We start from the raw sequence: 21,060 nt of genomic DNA on the forward strand, positions 1-21,060 counted from the left end.
CTTGGGTTTTGTTAATATTGTCATGTAATTTATACAGTTGATTCTCCTTATTTGCTTCAGTTGTTTTCTTAAAGTCACCCAAACACTGAACCACAAGGTTCGCACACACGCGTGCGTGCACACACACACGCTTCCCCTAGGAATGGTTCAGTGTTCACTAATTCAGTGTTAGGGTGATTTTTTAAGAACGTAAGTGCAGCAAATAAGGAGAATCAACTGTGTGTGTGTATATATACATATATATACACATCTCACATAGAGTATAATCTTAAGTCCTAAAAAACTCATTCTAGTAGTTTTTTTTTTTTATTTTACAAAAGAAAAAATGAAGTTCAGAAGTGTTAAGTGACTTGCCTGAGGCCACCCCACCAACAGGTGCCAGAGTTGAGATTCTAGCCCTAGCCACCTGGCCCCAGATCCAAAACTTCTTGCAGAATGCTGCAATATTCCCTACCTTCTCTGTCCTCTGGTCATCTTCATGTGTGAGCTGAAGCAAGGCAGACCCTTGCCTTGTTCCACCTTAGCTGGGAATGAATGCATTGGCAACAAATTTTTTACCACTCTATACATGTCTAAATGACCTCAAAAGCATCACAAGTGTTGATTTTGGGATTACAAACAAATTATAGTAAATAGGCAGATTTGCAAACACAGAATATATGAATAATGAGAATTGTTTATGCTAATTAATTAGTTGGCCTCTTGTACTGAAGAAGTTCTGCTAATGTTTTCAATTACTATAAGATGTGGTTGTCCAGAGTAGCTTTGTGGCTATACCCCTATCCTTTCCTTGGTCAGCTGCTGTTGTACCATTCCAACAAGTCTCCTTGGGTCAGAGAAAACGAATTTCTTCTTGTAGAAAAATTTGATGCATGCTTTCTTGTAAAAGTTTACAGCATTTTGATTACACAGACCACACATTGTAGTCTTCGTATTGTTATTAGAGACCCCCATTTTCCTTGTTATAGTCAGTTTCTTGTTATTAAGTCCCTTCCAGAGCATTGCCCTGTTTTCCTTGGGTTAATTACATGTTAAAATTAGTAGAGCTGAGCTAAAACTACTATACTGATAAAATTTTGTGTGACAATATCTAAAGAGTTTTGTTAACTTCAGTCTTCGTAAGTGGAAAATAATATTGAAATTTAAGCCACCTTTTTAAAGCAGCAGTTTTTCACTGATGGTGATCACTACCATCACTAATAATAAAACCTTGTGTTTAAGTGGTTTAGGTTTTTACACACACACACACACACACACACAATCTTGAGTCTTAAACAAGTGTACTCTTAGGGGAGTTTGGGCAGGTATCATCCCAATTTTATGGATAAAGTTAGGTAATTTTTTTCAAGCGCAAAGCAACTAGAAAGCAAATATAAACTGAAATCCGTCCCTCGTGACTTTGAATCCAGTGCTTTCCTCCACTGTAACACACCCCACTGGCTAGGTGATGGTAGAAGACTTGATTAGCGGATTTTATAGCCTCAGGTGTGAATCATACATTGATAATATATGAGGAATGATAAAAATCGAAACGCTGATATGAAAATGCAGTGCATATCTTATTTTGTATTAAATTAGTATTAATCTATATGAACTATTAAGAGTTTGTAGATAGCACTTAAGATTGACTACTAGAATGTAATAGGCATCTCATCATCTAGAATTTGTATGTAAGCTGATGATCAGATAGCAGTATTTCTGACACTGTGTTGTATATGGTAATGTGTATCCTCTCTTAAGGGTTTTGTTCAAGTATGTATGTATTTTATAGAGATTCTTTTTAATGCCTAACATTTAGGGCTGGTGATGTGATTCACTACTTAGATAAACTGCTGCTTATGACATTTCTTATTACCTTTTTATTAATCCATAAACACTGTCAAGGTTTTTAAATATTTTTTTAATTTAAAACAACTTCATTGGTATTTTATTAAAATATGTAATGATGTCATACTACAAATTATTTTAATTACTGCTTGCTTTTTTTTCTGTGATAGACATTGTATATGCAACTCTGTTTTGGGGACTCAATGAATTTTGCACTGTTGACAACTACTGATAGATTTTATGTTTTAATGACCCTTGTAGTCAATAAACTATTACGTATGTAAGGGGATGATGCCAAAGACTGAATGTCCCTTGTCAACCTTGATAGTGTTTTAGTAGAGATGTTCTTCCATTAGATACTGGAAATACAAGAGATTTTAGGTAGTTAATGAATGTACATGTGAACTAAAATGCTCTCTGTGTATTTTCTGTTGTGTAAGTACTTGTTCTAATCCAGTGTTATTGCATTATGTAATTGTTCTCCCTGGGAAAAACAGAATGGCATGCATTTTCCACAATACGTAAGTGACCAAAAACTAGCCTTTTTGCAATAAATTGGCATGCTATTAACCACTGCTCTAGCAGAATCTCATAACTTCCAGCTATTACTTGTTTTCACATTCAGATTTTCAATGTGCCAAAAATTCTTCCTAGCATCTACTGATTTCATGGGTATGTTGCAGAATTGATTCTGGTGGTGGCATGGGAAATATAAATTTTTTTTCTTGCTTAATATTCTGCCATTTGCTGCCAGATGGCTGGGTGTCTGTGTGTGTATCTGTGCTGCCACTATGCACTTGATGACTTCTGAATGAAGGGAAATGTTGATTGTGGTAATGTTGAAGATAACAATTGCATGAAATCTTACAGGCTTCTGCTGTACTTGGCAGTTTGTCTACTGCTCTTGCAGCTCTTGGTTTTTAAGTAGGGAGAAACCAGTATAGTCCTACATGCTTACTCAAATACTAAACTTTTAACTGTTCACTTTAGTTATGCTTCATTTAACTTCTCCATGCATATGTTCAAATTGCCATATAATTTCAGTTAATTTTTTATGTTTCAGCAGTGTTATTGGTCTTTCACCTGTATTTAGTTTCAGTTTTCATTATAAGATAACACACACAGGGAATGTTGTTAAGACAGCAAATATATCTAAAATGATTCTGTGCTCAGATTGTGTATGTACAGAGCATGAGTTAAAGTAGGAGGAGGAGTGGAACTTAAACATCGTAGTGGTAGGCAGCTCTTTTAATAAAAGCATTTGCAGAAGATAGTTTAAATAATTTATGGAATAAATCAGAAGGAATGCTAATATAAGTACTCCATATAAGAATCATATGCTTCATAGAAACAATCATACTTAATAGTGGTTTAAAATCTTCGGGGTTCTTTGAAAAGAGTGAATGGGGGCCATAGAAACTAACTTTTTTGAAGATCAGACTGTTAATTGACTTGAGATCTTTACATTTTTTTCTTTGCTCGAAAAATGAAGTACTTAGGAAAACATTCAGTAATATTACCTTTTCTGGGTAAACGTTTTTTATGATAGTGATAGGCTTTAAATTTTAGAACTTTGAATATTTTTCAAACTCAGATGATTTTTAAAGCTGTAAAAGCACATTGAAATCTTAGATCACTGTTGTATCTAAGTTTAAATGGTATTTTTTTTTCTTTCTAATAATTCTGCTTTTCTGCTAATTTCAAGACACTTTTCATTGAGCATTAATTGACACAGTTATTAGTGATCACAAGTGTCACATTTAATCACAGCTGTCTTAGCAATTCTTTTTAGTGGAACTACAGCTACTAATTCCTTGGACTCAGTTAAGATACATGCATTATACTTCCTTGTTTATTTTTTCTTTCACCTTGTTAGGCACCCCCCGTAATGGCCTATCCTGCTACTACACCAACAGGCATGATAGGATATGGAATCGTAAGTATTTTTCCGGACACAACTTTTTGAAAATAGGTTAATTCATACTTAACGTACCTTTATTAAAAACTTAACTGATAAAAGAACTTAGTGCCACACACACCCTTAGTGCCTAACACAGAACCTTGTACCATAGCATTGGTTTTGTAAGTATTTCTAGAATAGTCGTCATACAACAGATATCAGTTATTAATGTTCACAGTATTACTGGCTTATTTTTCCCCTCATAACTTTTGCTAGACATCTTATACTTTATTAAAAACTCATTTAAATATTAATGTTAACTCCAAGTCTTTGTTGCTGTGACCTTACGTTAATACCAATGAGGTCTTATAACCCTAATACTGTAGGAGAAGGAAGGAAGGAATTAACATTTCTTGAATTGCATAGGGGTAAATTTAGTCTACTAAAGGCCAGAGAAATTTTCCTGTGACAACGATTGGTATAGTACAAAAACAGTCCTTTAACCTTTAAGCTGCCCACAGTCCACATGCTAGACGGCCCTTACTCTCCCAACTCTCTTAATATATAGACTCACTGAGATAAGAAATGGAGGTAGTGACTTCAACCAACTGTACATGTTTGAGGAACTGTTGCTGGTAGGAAGCAGTGCTGCATCTGTTGATTTTGCTGCTGTGGCTGCTCTGCTACTTTATTTACACCTTATGGAAGCAGCTCTTTTCCTGCATTTGAAGAAGTTTCACAGCTTTTGGATTGGTGGTCATTACTTAAGAAAGGAGTCTGTGCAAAAACTCAGGCCGTAAAGTTAAAGTGAAGCTCTCACTACAAATAAGAGTCTACTTGAAAGGTTAAATAAAACTTTGTACAAAGATAAAATTTTAGAGTATTGCATTTTAACCAAAATAATGCAATGATCTCTGTGTGTTCTTTTTTGTCACTTATTATGTTAATTTTATACCATGGAGTGGTAGTTTTTAAAGAAAGAGATGGTTGGTTGAAATTCTGTTTTCAGTTACTCAAGAGTGAACTAATCTCTTTGAGTGTAACTTAAACCTCTTCTTGGTTCTCTCTGAAAATGTCTGAAGTAAAATGAAAGAACCATAGAGAGTAAACCTCTTCAAAGAATCAACTGTGTTCACTTGTGATCACCTACATAATAGCATAAGAACTTGATTTGATACACCAAGGCAGATTACTTTGAAATGGCTTAGCTGTTTTAAAGTTTTAAGTTTCCCCATGTCTAAAGCTGGCAAATTTGGAAATTTTTCTGTCCAGATTATTTTGTCTGTTGTACTATAAAAAGGTTTAACTTTTTGCAACTTTTTTATAAACTTTAAAAAATGAGCATATTTAAAGACTTTCCATACAAAAAAATACTCTTAAAAATTTGTAGCCATCAGTCTTATTTGTGTTTACAGGAATTTTCCCTTTGAGTTAAACCAAAGGACTAGTGCTTTTTATCCCTGTCATCCTTGTTTACTTACTCGTAATAAGGAAGATGTGAGTCGACATCCTTTAACTTGATATTTTTTCTATTTTTTTAGCCACCTCAAATGGGAAGTGTACCTGTGATGACACAACCAACCTTAATATACAGCCAGCCTGTCATGAGACCACCAAACCCCTTTGGTCCTGTATCAGGAGCACAGGTATTAATGTGCTACATGTAACTGTTTTAAATGTCCTTGATGTAAGAAAGAACATAATACTTAAAAATCCTTTTATACAACTTGGGAAACTAGTTTTTGCTGTTTTTCCTCTTCACAGTGGATGTTATTTGCTTCATATCTTTCTCACCTAAGAGCCTTTGGGTATACTGATTATTTGGAAGGAAAGGACACACAGATTACAGATATTAAAGATGGAAAATTCTTGATAACTGATAGTTGGTGGATCCAGAAGATGGTTTTTCTGAGGTTAAGGAACTTACTTTCTGTTCATGATTCTGGCTTGCTCTCCTTTGTGAACCTGGGAAACCTTGAACTCAGAGCTCCAGTGATTTGGCTTGAATGGTGCTACAACCAAGGGTGTTGCCCTTGAGATGTTTGTGAAACTTGACAAGTCTTCAGAAAGTTGTGAATGTTATTTTTTTATTAGATAACTTCCTGCCACTAAGGATTGTATTTAAAAACAAACCAAAAAAAGGGCAAAAAAGCTTGAAATGCCATGCTGACTTAATTTCTTTAAAAAACTTCTCCCTGTTGTGGTTAGGAGAGGAGACACGAAGTTCGTTATTCACTTCTCTGGCTGCATACTATGGGATGAGACCCTTGTGAAGTGATAGGATGGCTTATCTTTCCATGTCTGTGGCTCTGCTCATGTTATTTAACAGAAATTATTACATGCAGCTGTTAAAGCACTCCTCCTTTTCTTACATTGCTTCCAATGCCAACTGATTGGTTACTTTATGTGTTTAATGCTTATTTAAAAACATTTCCGTGAGCATTTGGTGATGGCCTTGTTGTTCCTTTCCCACTTGAATGCGTGTAATATTACATTTGCCAACTCATATAGTGTTACCTTGCCGTAGTTTGTGTTGATCCAGTTTGAATGTAGTCTCTATGTATTTTGTAGATGAGTGAAACACAAAAGATCCTTTCATTTTTCAGCTTTTTTGAGCGTTGAACTCATTTAATAAATTGGCATCTTGGGGAATGCCAGTAACTGAGAGTGGATAGTGAATGTAGTTCTCATTAAGAGGTAAAATCCATATTCTTTGCAATTCATATATTTGCCCAGATGCCTCTTTTTATCTCCTTGTACATGTTAAAGTGCACTTTTCTTCCTTTAACTGTTCTTTAATCAGTATTTACAATGTAATTTTTTTACAGTGTAAACTTACAATGACGATAGCTGGGAGTCAGGGTGATGCAGTCATTACTGTTTTATAAGTCATTTACTTTTTATGCATTTGTTTTTATAAAATGGATTACGTATACTTACAGTTTCCTTTCTCGTCTATCTTCTATCAGCACTAGTTCTAAGTACTAGCTTAACTTGCTCAAAAAACATAGTAGATTTTGATAATCTTTTAAGATGATGATGATTTCCCTAACTATTGATGTAGTGTTTTCTGGAGATTATATGTCTTCCTCATGTCCTGTGGTTATTTTCTGTAATTCATACTTTTAACTTCAGATATATATCATTTATTTTTAAGAACTAATTTGCTTTTATGCTGTAAGAGATTAAGTGATGAGAACCTAGACGTATTTCAGAAAAAAAGCTACCGTCTAGACTTATAAATTTACCAGGAACTGCTGACTACAGAACTTTTTTCCCTGGTGTGTGTCTAAACCCTGCACTCAGTCTGGATCTTGCCTTGCAAGCTCCTGTGTCAGAAACAGAAGATATCGTCACCTTAAGCTTGGATATTGTCTGACAATTTCCAAGCACTTTCATATAAACTATCTCACCTTATTCTCGAAATAATCTTTAACATAGATGGACCTGGTATCACCATCCCTTTTTATAGATACAGAAAGCTGAGACTTGGAAAGTTTCAGCTACATAAATGGTGAAATTCTGCCTATCCCCAGGAATCCGTGATTCCTGGCCCAGTGCTCACTTGTACTACACTGCCTCTCTACTAACAGGACTGAACCCGTCTGGCTATTATAGTAAGTAACACTGTCTTCCTTTTGTCAGCAGCGAACCATTCTGCAAATTCCGTGGGTTTCCTGCTGGATTACAAACTATATTTACACATTCAGGATATAACTACTATAGCTATAAAGAACATCTTCTACAGTTTTGGCTAATACTTTCAACCTTGAAAAATTTTATGTGAGTTTTGCTTTTTTAAAAAAATGATAAAAATTTTTTAAAATCTTAGTAAAAGTCTACCTTTTAAAAAGATTTCTGACCCCGCAGCGTCTGCTCTTAACCCAGGTTTTATATCCTGTTGTCTTCTAAAATCCATCTCACTCTTCCAGTGAAACACCAAGAAAGTCTGAGAATTTCTATGTACATGAAAAGAAACAGACAGAAATGCCTTTTCCTAATTATTTTATGCCAGAAGAGAAGAGAATGAGAACTTGAGGATAGTAAGTTTCTAGTAGAAATATCAGATTTGAGGTGAGTACTTACGTCTGTATAAATGCTTGAAAAAAGCAGATGAAGGAAGCAAATTGATAAGTAGGAAAAGAGAAAATCAGGTGGCAGTGAAGTAGCTCAGAGAGGCTTTAGTCTCCTCACACAGTCATTTGAATCAACTGAAAGTCAAAATCGTAAATCTTTTAATGTTACTTTTAATTCCTTTTCCCACTCTGTTCTCCATGTGTTTCCCACTTTGCTCTCCATGTGTCACAAAGTCCCGCTGATTGTTCCTCTGCTATCAGTGGATCCACTCTTCTTGCATTCTACAGCCTTCACGCGATTGGAACCTCTGTCTCATGCTTATTTTACAACAGTCTCCCTGTATTCTTTGCCTTTCTAAATTAATCCTTTATGTAGATACTGGAATAATCTTCTACAGGCAGTATTTGCAGCATCTTGTCTCTATACTCAAAAGTCTAAGGAGGTGAATGTAAATATAACTGAACATATAAGCTATCCCCTCCATTTTTCTTCTGTCTTAAAAACTACCTCACAAAGTCTCCCTATTTGTAAGACTAGTAATGAGTAAGTAGGATATTCAGGCTCTTCAATTCTCATGCCTTTACAATTCTCAATAGGTATCTAGTGCTCTACTCTGTCTTTTCCAGAAGTCCTTCATCTGTCATAAAGGAAGTTTTCTCTTTAGTCATTCTTTAATCATCTCTTGTTACTGTCCAGTCTTTGAGATGTAAAGGTCTTTTCCTTATCCTGCATTATTTTCTTTACAGAACTTATCACTACCTCGCATGTGTCTATCTGTCCATCTGTCCATCGTCTGTCTATCCATCCATCCAATCTAGCAAGAGACTCCTGTACTAGATTGTAAGCCTCATAGAAGCAGGCTTCTTTGTGGCTTGTTTACGTCTGTGTCCCTAGTTCCTAGAACAGTGCCTGACCCATAAAAGTTTTTAAATATTATTTGTCAAGTGATTCTGGTTGAAAAGTTTGCTTTTCCATCATGTAACTTACTCTATTCCTCATTGATCTCCCTTTTCACTTACTTCTAACCATTGTCATGATTGATAGCAGTATTCAAAATTGGTTCAATTTGTTGGCTGTAGTGTCCATGAGCTAAAATATTAGATGACTGTTACCTGAGGAATAAAGACACCTTTAATTTCATGATTAAATATTGCTGATGATTTAAAAATTAAACTGTCTTTGAAGTAGGTGAGATTTTCTCCTGCTTTAGTTTTTAATGATTCTTAGCCAGTCCCTTGGATTAATTTTGTCTGTTCAATGCTAGCTGTAACCAAAACAGTTTTCCTTGATGAATTACCTTTTATTTTTTGTCTCATTATTTTACTCTGTTTTTTGGATTAAAAATTGCTTGAGGGGGCCGGCCCAGTGACACAGTGGTTAAGTGCGCATGTTCCTCTTCGGCGGCCCGGGGTTCGCTGGTTCGGATCCTGGGTTCAGACATGGCACTGCTTGGCAAGCCATGCTGTGGTAGGCATCCCGCATATAAAGTAGAGGAAGATGAACGGGATGTTAGCTCAGGGCCAGTCTTCCTCAGCAAAAAGAGGAGGATTGGCAGCAGATGTTAGCTCAGAGCTAATCTTCCTCAAAAGAAAAAAAATTGCTTGAGGACAGGGAATATCTCTTTGTACATTGTTAATGTTAGTTTAAAATGTAAATGAAATCCCACCAAAATAGGAATGTTTTAATCAAATCCCGATTCTACAGCTATTGCCAAAACTCTTCCCCTGCTTCTTGAAGTATTTCTTTTGGGAGCCATTACTCGCCTAGGGCATAACTTGTAGCTCCTGGTCTCTTGTCTACTTACTGTTCTATCAAATTAATAATTCTGAGAGTACCTCAGCCCTCCCAGATATGTTTTGTCGTCTTCTTATTTAGTGAGGCATTTCAAACAGTATCTAGGTCATGCACAATTGCTAATACCTTCTAGATGGCTGTTAGCTCAGACTTTGTTCTGTTCTTTAGGAAACTGTCTTTGTTATAGCTTTAATTTAATAGACTCTACTGTAGTATTGAAATTATGCCTTCTATACACTTACCTGGTCTCTTCCTATTTTTTGTGCTGGTTATTCTGTATTTTTTAGATATTTTTAGATAGCTATTAGTTCCTTAAAGATAGATATTATGTTCTTCTGTTCATGCCTAAAATGGTAGCTCTTTAAAAAAAAAAAAAAATGTGTTCTACGTTAGTACATCTTCCTAGATGTTTGACTATGTAGAAAATACTAGATCCCTGTGGTTAACACTTTTTTCTCTTCTGTACTTCCTCACAATTTTGCTCAGTATTTTCTTGTTACAGATTGCTAGTGTGTCTGTTAACTTGGGGAGTATAGGGACTCTTATGCCTTCTTTTACTGGTGCTTTATATAAATCTTACTAGTACTTACTGGAATATAAATTGAAATGTCCATTGTTTGCGGCTGTTGTGTTAGTAAGCATCAAACTGTTAACCTAGTTAGTTTCAGTTTTCTTTTGAAAGTCACTGTGATGTGAAGTAACATTCTTTCAGAATGTTTATAAGGCAGTTTAGATGCTGTTGAAGATCTTTAATAGAGGAGGGTTGTTGTGTTTATTATATTCTTAGTACTTCCTTATATGAGAAACTCATACTGATCCCATATCAGTCTGTTTTCTCAAAGCAATATGAAAACCATGGAGTGTTAACATTTGGGCATTTAATTTTTAAAATAAGCATATTAAAAGTTTTGTTGATTTCTTGATTGGTATTAGGTGCTTTTTTATGGAGGATTTCCAGTTTGGGTTATGGAGGATATGGCTAAAGATGCAAAATGGCGGCTGTGTTTTTGTTTGTAATGGCCAATTTTAAGTAAGTCTGACATCAGTTAAGTGTCTGAAAGGAAACAATGGCTTGTTGTGAGTGCTTTTTACCCTTCTAAATGGGGGCACTGTTGGCTTTAGATATTGGAATAATTCAAGTCTTACAAAAAATGGCATTTTTAATGACTTTCTTGTGTGTAAGAACTAATGGCTCTCTTTCCTTTTGGGCTTAGTGGTTGGTTTTTTTTTCCCCTCCACTTTCTTGGTGTTTTAATTGTGGGTGTTGGCAATGCCTCTTCTGTCAGCTGATCTGCCCAGCTGGCTTTCTATGAAGGGGGCCTTTTGCCTTGTCAGCAGTGTGTTGTACTCATTCGTCCTTGCCTAGTAGAAGATGCCATGAGGGAATTTACTTTGGGAATTGGGATTTAGTACCGTAAGTGAGGATGGTTCTGTACTCCCCAGAGCACACCAGAATCAGTCAAAACAAAAATTTGAGGAGTCCTGTCTGCTGATCACTATTGTTAATAAGACAACTTATAGAATAAGACCTTTTTACTGGCTTTTTGCTGAAGACATTCTTTCTAAAAGGTGGAAATATGATTTTTTGTCTTAAAACCAGAGCATATTCATAAAATCTTGGGTGACTGTGAAATTCTATAAAGTCTTCATGATGAACATCAGTGACCATATACAGCGCTGTGTTTATAGAAAGCACAGGGGTCTATTGACTGTCTAAAATTTACTAGGGAAGTTCATTTTAAAAAATTATTTCTCTACTCTCACTTTAACTTTTTCCTGTAGGTTAAATGTAGCCATAAATTCTGGCTGAATTGAAGTTAATTGGGATAGCAAGTTTTAGAGAGGAAGCAAAGCACCACCCCTGGAGTCAGCAGATCTACATTCGAGTCTGTTATTAGTATCCTAGGGCTGCAATCACAAAGTGTACCACAAACTTGATGGCTTAAAACAACAGAAATTTATTCTCTCACAGTTCTGGAAGCTAGAAGTCCAAAAACAAGGTGTCAGCAGGGCCGTGCTCCATAGGAAGATCTTTTCCTGCCTCTTCCAGCCTTTGGTAGCCCCAGTCCTTCCTTGGTTTGCAGCTGCAGCACTTCAGTCACTGCCTGTCACGTGGCTTTCTCCCTGTGTCTCTGTCTTCACATGGCATTTCCCTTTTCTTATAAAGACGTCAGTCATTGGATTAGGGCCCACCCTAGTGACCTCATCTTAACTTGATTACATCTGCAAAGACCCTGTTTCCAAATAAGGCCACATTCCTGGGTCCTGGGGGGTAGAACTTCAGCATGTCTTTTTTGGGGATACAATTCAACAGTCTCAACTGTTCTTCTCTCTAACGAGGTCTTTCAGGGCAAGTTGCCTATGTAACTTTGAGGTGCCTCAGTTTCTTTATCTATAAAAATAGATCATTTTTACCTAGTGTAATTTATAGGTTTACTGTAAGGATCAAATGAAAATATTTGAAATTGACTCAGAAATTTGGAGGTTTGTTGTGTTTTTTAATTGATGATTATAAGGACCTTTTTTTGTTTGTTTTTAGAAGAAAATTTTACAAGGTTGCCCTATTTTCGGAAATTGTCCCTGTTCTCAAATTCTAATTTATTATAATACAGTACAGTTTATATTTCTTTCCATGCATTACAAATTATTGTAATAATTGTATTGATTACAAATGATTGTAAATAATTCATAGTTCATTATTTTGCAACCTTAATTATGACTCATTGTTATCTTATGACATCGTATAAACACATAGACAGACACAGGCTACGGTGGTGCCTGGCGGGGTGGGGATGGGGCAGCCCAGCTGAGTATGGTTTCCGTTTGGGCCTGAATTGTCCACATGGCCATGGACTGTGGACATTGTTCACAGGAATCAGACATATCACTCTTTAGGACTATACAGCAGCACTTGAATTGACTCAGCATTTGTGGAGATGGTGTTACTCTGAAGCACCAAGCTTTAGTTTATAATAATTAAAATTTTTATTTGGTCCAATTTAGTGTAGCATATAAGCTATCTAATCTGTTTTGGGGGAAGCGGCAAACCTTTCTTGAAAATATTTAAGTCTAGGGAACTCTTCTCCTTAGATATTTTTAGTGGAAGCCCAATATGTAAATCAGGTAAAAGCAGGTAGCCTCAAGCTCATATGTGGAACACAGTTTGGAATTTTTTTTTAACCAAACAAATGTGCTGTATTTCTAATAAATAGCAAATAAGTGGTGTATTGTAGGTACGTTTAATTATTATTTTGTCTCCTTAATAGTACCAGTTGACATAAGCCTTAGCTTTTCATTGTCTTTGGTCTCCAAGAGGTTATGAAGTTGAAATCTAATGTGAATCAGCAATGAGCACTTTATTCAGATAATTTGAGCCAGTTTTCATGATTCCCGTCCATCAAATGGAATTTTAAAAGAAATTCTCTTACCTTTGGAAGCATTTCTGATGTATGGAGCATGTTGTTTATTTTTAGCCTTTATCAGTTAATAATATTTTTGTCATGAGTTTAGGCAACCTTGTGATCTATTTCCCTCTCCAATTTGGTTTTCTTTAACTTTGTCAGGTTGCCGTAATTCTAATGAGATGACTTAAGATGCCATTTTGGAGTAACATATTGCTTTTGTGTTACCAGTTTTAAGTGGTAGACTCCAGCAGTAGTAGTCTTCAGTTTTAGAGAGATTTAGATAAAACATACCTTCAAAGAGGAATGCTCTTAGATCACTGATGCCCTCTAAGACAAGATGAGTAGTGCTTTGAGGGTGACATGAGTAATGTTGGCATAACTTTATGATGTTACTGATGGGCAGAATCCTAAGATGGAGTTTTGTTAAGCCCACACCCAAGAAGCAGTTATCAAAGGCACTAGACTCAACACACAGGGCCCACCCTCTACCTTATACAGTAGAGAAATCCTCTTTTAGCTACCCTTCACAGAGACAACTAAGGAATAGCATTATCTTTAATATAAAATATTGAAATGCAGCACTCTGTATTTGTATCCCTTTGCAGCTGGATTCAAATGCCCCATGAGTGGCCTGGCTGTGTACTAAACATTATCCAAAAAGAAAGTACTGTTCTATGACTCAGTTTTGTAGCTGATGTCTCTGTGGAATCCTCTTAACTAGAGCTGTAGTCTCTGAATGTTTTGATTGCACAGGAATATTAGGAAAATATTCTTTTTGCATGTACCCTCAGAATATGTATATTTATAAATTATATTTATATACTTCTACAACAATATATTAAGTACGTTAAAATGTAAATAATAGAAATTGTAAAAGGGTAAAAATTAAGAGAGAAGTTGTGATATTTTCTTCTAGTATCCCACTTTAGAGACCATTTTTATACAGAGCTTGTTCTATCACCAAAAAGCATTTTAACTTAACACGTTATAGAATGCTTACTATCTGTAAGTCACTGTTAATTGCTGAACAAGAGACAGGTAAGATATGTTTCTTACATCTGGGGAGCCTAAGGTGAGTATAATATGGAAGCACAAGTGAGTGGTTGATAGTAGAGTAAGAACCCTTATGAGAGAGACAGAATGTTGACAACACAGCGGAGGAGCAAGAGCAGCAGATTCTATGACGTTTGAGCTGGGCCTCATATGAGAATAGATGAGCATCTGATTGTAGGTGATAGGGAAGGTTGAGCTAATATTTGAGCAATTGATATATGCCAGGCAATATGCTGGATGCTTTATGTATATGTTCATTTAATTCTCAGGACAGCTATAAAGGGAGATATAGGTATTAGGCATAGATATTCTAAACCTCATTTTATAAAAGAGCCAGGATTAGATTCAGTTCTATCTTTCTACAAAACTCTGCTCTATCATCCCAGGCAAAGGAAGTATACCCATTTTTTTCTTAAGATGTTGACTTTGCTTCTCCAACAAAGACAAAATGAGTCTCTACAGCATTCCTATTTGTTATCCAGGCTTTTGAGTGACTAAAAAATTCAAATGTAAAGATGTGGCAAAGTTACTTCTAAAACTTTTAAGCACAGCCAATGATATATGTATCAGAGGTTTATCCTTAAATATCCAATTCTTTATTCTCCCATAAGATTTCAGTTGTACTGTCTCACTTTCTGAGACTGCTACTATTTTCTTGTTCTAACCTGAAATTTTCTTTCTTTGGTGTTTAATGGGATTATAATCAAGGAGTAGCCATTTTTATTTTATGATGTTTAGTGTATCAGTAGAATTCTTTTTTTAAAATTCCTTTACTCCAAATATGTTTGCCTTTTATTAAAATTAGCTTATGATTTCTATTCTTATTATACTAAAACACTCTATAACTAAAAATTCTTTGCCCTGGAGATAATGTTGGAATTTTTTTTTTGTTTCAGCAACATTTTTTTTAAAGAGTAGAGGGTGGGAGTAGAGGAATTTCAATGAAGAGTTGCCATTGATTACTTGTAAATTTCAGTATTTTTATTGATATGCTGCTCTTCTTTCACCGTTTCTCAATATTTCATTTTCCTATAAAATGAGAAAGTAAGACTAAGTATGTCTGTATTAGTCTAATAAGAATGACCACTTTGTTTAAAAGGCATTTTAGTTGCGGTGTAGGTGAATTTAATTTCAACAAACTGATAGTCGTACTCATATTTTTAGCTCTGTGGGAATTTTGGTATAGAGAATGTTATTTGAAATAAATGGGCAGAAGGCTGTTTTTGTGTTTTTTGATGGCATATTTGTAGTAGGATTTGACTGGAATACTCAATTACAATTTGTCTTATGCTGGCTTGTAAAATGTGGTGATTTTGCAAATAATGATAGTTGGACTTTTTTCTTTTTTTAAATTCCTTATTCTCCAGTACTTAGCAGTACTACATGTTTTTTAATTTACTTACAAGAATGTTAAGTAGAGTCAGCCCTTTGTAGTTTCAGATGTCTTTTGTAGTCTCAGGCCCTTTTCACTCCTGCTGCTTCTCACCCACCAGGGTCCCGTTGCCCCTTCATGTTCTTTTGTTCTTCCTGCTTTCCTTGAGCACTAATAGGGTTACTGCAGCATATTTACTTTCCTTCTCTTTCCTTGTTTAGTCTCTGAGCTGACTACTTTCTCACCAGTCCATAGTGTGCCTGTGCTTTGGTACAGGTGCCGGGAAGGAGTAGGACCAGATGGTCAAGGGCTGTGTAGCCTGGTCCTTGGCACTTTGTGCAGTCAGCCAAACCAGACTGGGCCATGGTTTCATCTGCTTGAGATGGGTATTGATGATACGAAACTTATTGCAGGATATTAAGTCTTGTTTTCTCATGTTTTAACCTGGCTACATATTTATAGGCAGTAGAAGTATTAGTCAGAAACAAGCACCTTTTCCCCCTAAGAAAATTGATCCTCGTCAATTGATCCTTATTCGTAAGCCTCTAGAACTTCTCTCTGGTAGTATGTTAACAAAATCAGGAGAACAGAAGTAATAGAAGTGTTCCCTTTGACCATTTTCTTCAAGGGCATTTTCCTTGAGAACTGTCAAGTCTTCTGACTGCTGCCCTCATGAAAGCCTCTGATTTAAGAAGACTTCTTAGTGTAGGACTCTCACAGGAGACTTATGATTTGGGGGTTGCTATCTATCTGCAATAAGCAAAATCTTTTGTTGTTGTTGTTGCTTTTGTTTTAATTTCAAATGAAAGAGAAAATCTGTTTTGGAGAGAAACCCAGTTAATCTTAAACTCCTTCCACCTCAGTAACTGTTGGTCACTTTACTTAAAATCATTCTGCTTCCGTGGTCATCCGTGGTTGGGCTGAAGGGGAAGGAGGAGATGTCTTTCCACTTAAGTTGCTCTTTAGTCTGTCTCTGCATGGACGATATTTGAATCTCTACATCCAAACATGCATCCTGTCCTCCCATCTGTAGCTGCTTGTGTAATTTCATCATCCTTCCCATTGTCTCTTCCCATTGTCTTCGAACATTTATTTCTGAGAACAAGGTATGGATTAGGAAAATGACTCAACCACTAATATAACTGAAGATAATTTCTAAACCTGTAAATTGATCTTGACAACAAATTGCATACACTTGTGATGTAATATTTGCTGAAACTCATTGGCTATTCATTCTCTATAGTGCTTTTCTCAAAAAAAAAAAAAAATTTTAAAGGCAGAAATGAGATGACTTTGAACCAGCAAAGACAAGATTTTGATGCTTGAAATCCTTTATAGGATTTGAATGTTAAAGTATGAATTGGAACTATTCCACTTAGTCAACTTTGATTTAATGCTCAATTGAACATCCCTAACAGGACAGCTCATTTCATAATATTCCAATCTTATGCAAGGAAAGGGAAAAAAATTGAAAGTTTGTTCCAAACTAAATGGCTCATGTTTGGTTTGAAATACTCTTAAAGTAGGCTTGGTGAAGGAGGTACGTATATGAAAAGGAACATCTTGGTTCTTCAGGAACTTTCTTTGAAGGAATACTAAGGATATGTTATTGAGTTCAACAGTCTACCTGCTTATTGTGTATTCAAATTAAATGATAGGAGCAAATTCCAAGAATCAAGCAATGTATTCAGACAGGAAGCAGAATCAAAGATCTTAAGTATTCCCTATATTTAGGGTAGTGCGGGCCGTTGGATTAGGTGACCTCTAAGGTCAACCTTCACCTCCCAGAGTATCCACATCAACTACAGCATGTCCAGATAAACAGGCAGGAGCCACTTCCGTGTGAAAAAAAAAATGTGAGCATTGAGGAGAGGACTTTCTACCTCTTATGAGGAAGGAAGGAAAGAATATTGCAGCTAGATATGCTTTGGGTCTGGACTGAGGTCAGAATTGGCACAGCTTTTGACAGATAACCTAGACACAGGAAGCCATCTTCCTTCAATTAAAAAAAACACACAATTATGCACACCCTTCTTCCCGTCTCCCACACACACATATGATAAAAGTCTTAACCATGGGTCAACTTTATTGACCTTTTTGGGTAAAAGACTTTATTCCTTTGGAATTTCAGAAACTAGAATTTGTTTTCTGAAAAACACATGCCATTGGATACCCTTTAACTTGACATGTGACTGAAACTTTTGTTTTAATAATTCCATTTTCTACAAAGGCTGCCTTTGTATTTATTAAAGATGACAAAACAAAAACCACTTCTTCTTTCATTACATTTCCTGCTTTCATGTTCTATCATTCTGAGATCTTTTTTTCTTTCCTTCTCTCTGTCTTCTTTTCCCCCAGCTGTCGGCAGCATCCAGCCCCTCCAGTCACAGTCCTCACAGAGCTTCAGGAAAGGACCCTTTTGCAGAGCTCTCTTTGGAGGATTTCTTATAAATCACTTTAGGTATTGCTGCTTGTTGGGGGAGACGGGGACTTAAAGGCTTTAAAAAAATTATCAAACATTAAGCACAATTCACTCTTCTCTTTTGTTTCTTTAAAGAACTCTAGATTCCCCTTCTTTCTCCTTTTCCATTCTTTTAGGTGAAGAATAAAAATAGATCAGGATAGGACGTAAGGACAAACAACTTGTGGGAAACATCTTTTAACATAATTAGAAGGTGTGAAATCAAAGGACCATCTCTCATGTTAACATAGAAGCATCCACGGTTCACAGCAGTTGGATGAGATCAAATACCCACCTTACAAACTGGGTGTTTTAGTCAGTCTTAAAAGCTTTGTAGAGAACAACAGAATTTTACACATTGGATTAGAACTTGATAAGGAGCATCTTTAGTTGTAATATAATGGGCAGGGTACTATAGTTGTGAAGAATTCATTTTAACAATTTATTTAAAGGTTTATATATTATATATGCATTTTCATTTAAAAATAATAACACTTTAAAAAAATGGCTTATTTTTTAAAAATTAAGGGCAAGTGAATACTTATGCCCTTTTTGAGAGACGGATTCTGCATTTGATCTATACTGCCTGTTTTTGCTGGAAGACAGTGTAATTTGTTCTTCTTGGTGCTCTAGCCCCCAATGAGATAAACCTAGATCTTTGAGAGTTTCTACTCTTTTAATTTTGACAACAGTTTATTAGCACATCTATTTCAATAGTGTCTTTGGATGAGCAGTTTAAAGTATATCATGAGTGAAGTATCTGAGTGAACAGTGATACCCTATTGAAAAGTATTCCTTTGTAGCTCTGTCAGATTTTGATTTATATTAGTAAAGAAATGATTTAGTAAGCGTAACATTACTGTTTCCTTAATTATCTCTAATTTTATGATATCATTTGGAAATAATTCAAATTTTGCTCTCCTAAGTGAGATTTTTACATGGAATATTTGTGTTCATGGAGAGGTTTTCTGAACTTGTTGTGGAAAAATTGTTCATTTGGCTTCTTTCTTCCCCTACCCATTGGTTTTTATAATTAGAAAGATATTTGGAAGGCCTTGTAATTAGGCTTCAAAGATTGAGTTCTGGCACATGATAAGCTGATAATATTGACTTTGTTTTGTAATCAGAGTTTGTGATAAGCATGCTATGAGCACTTCTGGGCCAGTTGAGTGGTAAAAGCCACAAAAGCATTTTTGTTTGGGAGAAGGCATCCTACAATGCATTGAAATAACCTAATACTCTCTTTTTTTTTTTTTCCAGATACAGTTTATGTAATTAGATGGAAGAGAATGGAATTATTTCAAAAAGACAAGTGCTCAAGCAGCTAATACTTACTTCCAGCAAAATCCAAACTGCTGTCTCTTAAACTCTCTTCTTCCACTAGAATGCTACAGTAACCCAGTGAAGGCCCATGAAGGAAATTGGGACTAGTCTATAGGAGAACATATCAATACAGTTTATAAAGCCAAGAATTGCCATGATTTCAGACTAAGATCTGTCTTTTTGGTGACTAACCCTTCAGTTCTTTCAACTTCTGTTAATACCCATAATCAGTAACCTACCGAGAAAAGCCCTTATTTGGAAAGTATGAAATTTGTATTTGGAAAAGCTGCCTGGAGGGAAGAGCTGTGTCCTTTACTGTAATGCAACAGGACTCTTCTGGGGGGGATCAAAATCATAATTCTTAATTATGCAGTATCTTTCTTTTCTCCAGTCCTCACAGATATAAAAACAGTAACTAAAATTAACTTTTCTTTTTAAAAAAAATATATATTCAGTTTGCAGTAGACATTCCTTAAGTATTTGTATTTATTTATGATTATCAATTTACATAACATTAATATTGTATCAAACCTCCTTATGAAAATGAGTATGGATGTACACAGTATGTTTGATTTTTATCCATAAGAATGAATCTGATTCAGAATGCTTTCAGCTGGCATACAGAGCACTAAATATTTTAAGGCAAGTCCATAGGTCTGAATCGCTTAAGAATTCTCAGTCTCTATGGGATTTAGGGAAGCATTATAAATGCATTAATCCTTATAGTCAATTCTGTGCCTAGGATTTTGCAAGGGAACAGTTCACTGACTAGGAGAAGCACTACATTTTAAATTCAGCATTAGTGCATTGGGAAGGAACTTTTACTGCTTTGTGCTTGGCATGTCATTATTTTCCATTTGACATTAGGGCCTTTCCAAAATGAATGTGAGGAATTGCTTTCACTTCAAGACTTTCCTTCTTTTCAGTAAAACTCTAGGAGGTGTTATGGGGGGAGGGAAGAGGGCAAAATCCTTGAACCTTTTATTTGGCTCATGCCATGTTATGATCATGTACCTTTTAAATAAGGGGAAATAGTATCTTTAAAGTTAATGTGTAGGCAAGAGTTTAGTTAAAGAATTAAACTGCACTGTTGATCGGTGCTTTGTGTAAATACATCTTAATGTTTAGGTTGAGAGGGGCCTTAAGAAGGACAGTTTGTTGTAGGAAAGCAATTCTGTACATGAGTTTAAGCATACTTGTTGCATTGTCTCTGCAGATTCTATTTTTGTTTACAATATTAAAATGTATGTTAGCAAAAATGGGTGGATTTTCAAATAAAATGCAGCTTCCACAAAACTTTTGTTATGGTATTCTGGTCTGAGGTGCATTTTCTTTTTTCCTTTTTCCTTTTCCTTTATCATCAGTATCATTATTTTTTTTTTTTTTTTTTTTTTTTTTTTTAAAGATTTTATTTTTTCCTTTTTCTCCCCAAAGCCCCCCGGTACATAGTTGTGTATTCTTCGTTGTGGGTTCCTCTAGTTGTGGCATGTGGGACGCCGCCTCAGCGTGGTCTGACGAGCAGTGCCATGTCCGCGCCCAGGATTCGAACCGACGAAACACTGGGCCGCCTGCAGCGGAGCGCGCGAACTTAACCACTCGGCCACGGGGCCAGCCCCACAGTATCATTATTTTTTGCTAATAAAAGTATACCCAGGTGATTATATTTACTGATTTAATAAAATGTAAAATTTATTTGTTTTAATTTCCAAAAAGATTTATCTTTGTACTTTTTGTTACCTTCTGGACTCTTACTGATAAACTGAACTACTTATTAAAGTTGTTCATTTTTGTCTTTTGATCAGATGCCTTTGGTCAGGTAAGTGTAAGGGAGAAAATGCTTTGAGTTTGA

At 35.7% G+C, this 21,060-nt stretch overlaps 1 protein-coding gene across 26 annotated transcripts in view; it reads left to right on the top strand.

Moving 5' to 3' along the window:
* PICALM (phosphatidylinositol binding clathrin assembly protein) overlaps positions 1 to 20,507 on the top strand; it is a 103,546-nt gene extending 83,039 nt beyond the window's left edge. For 8 of the 26 annotated variants that reach the window (XM_070625724.1, XM_070625721.1, XM_070625729.1 and 5 more), the window contains 3 exons: positions 3,704 to 3,763; positions 5,269 to 5,373; positions 19,149 to 20,507. In XM_070625724.1, coding sequence (XP_070481825.1) covers positions 3,704 to 3,763; positions 5,269 to 5,373; positions 19,149 to 19,163 — 180 coding nt within the window. In that variant the 3' untranslated portion in view covers positions 19,164 to 20,507. Of the gene's footprint in view, positions 1 to 2,324; positions 2,349 to 3,703; positions 3,764 to 5,268; positions 5,374 to 17,785; positions 17,889 to 19,148 lie in introns of all 26 variants that reach the window. The other 18 variants (XM_070625727.1, XM_070625728.1, XM_070625719.1 and 15 more) reach the window with 3 other exon arrangements.
* Positions 20,508 to 21,060: the final 553 nt, after the last annotated feature.

This window comes from Equus przewalskii, chromosome 6 (genome assembly GCF_037783145.1).
Source record: "Equus przewalskii isolate Varuska chromosome 6, EquPr2, whole genome shotgun sequence".
Classification (NCBI taxonomy): domain Eukaryota; kingdom Metazoa; phylum Chordata; class Mammalia; order Perissodactyla; family Equidae; genus Equus; species Equus przewalskii.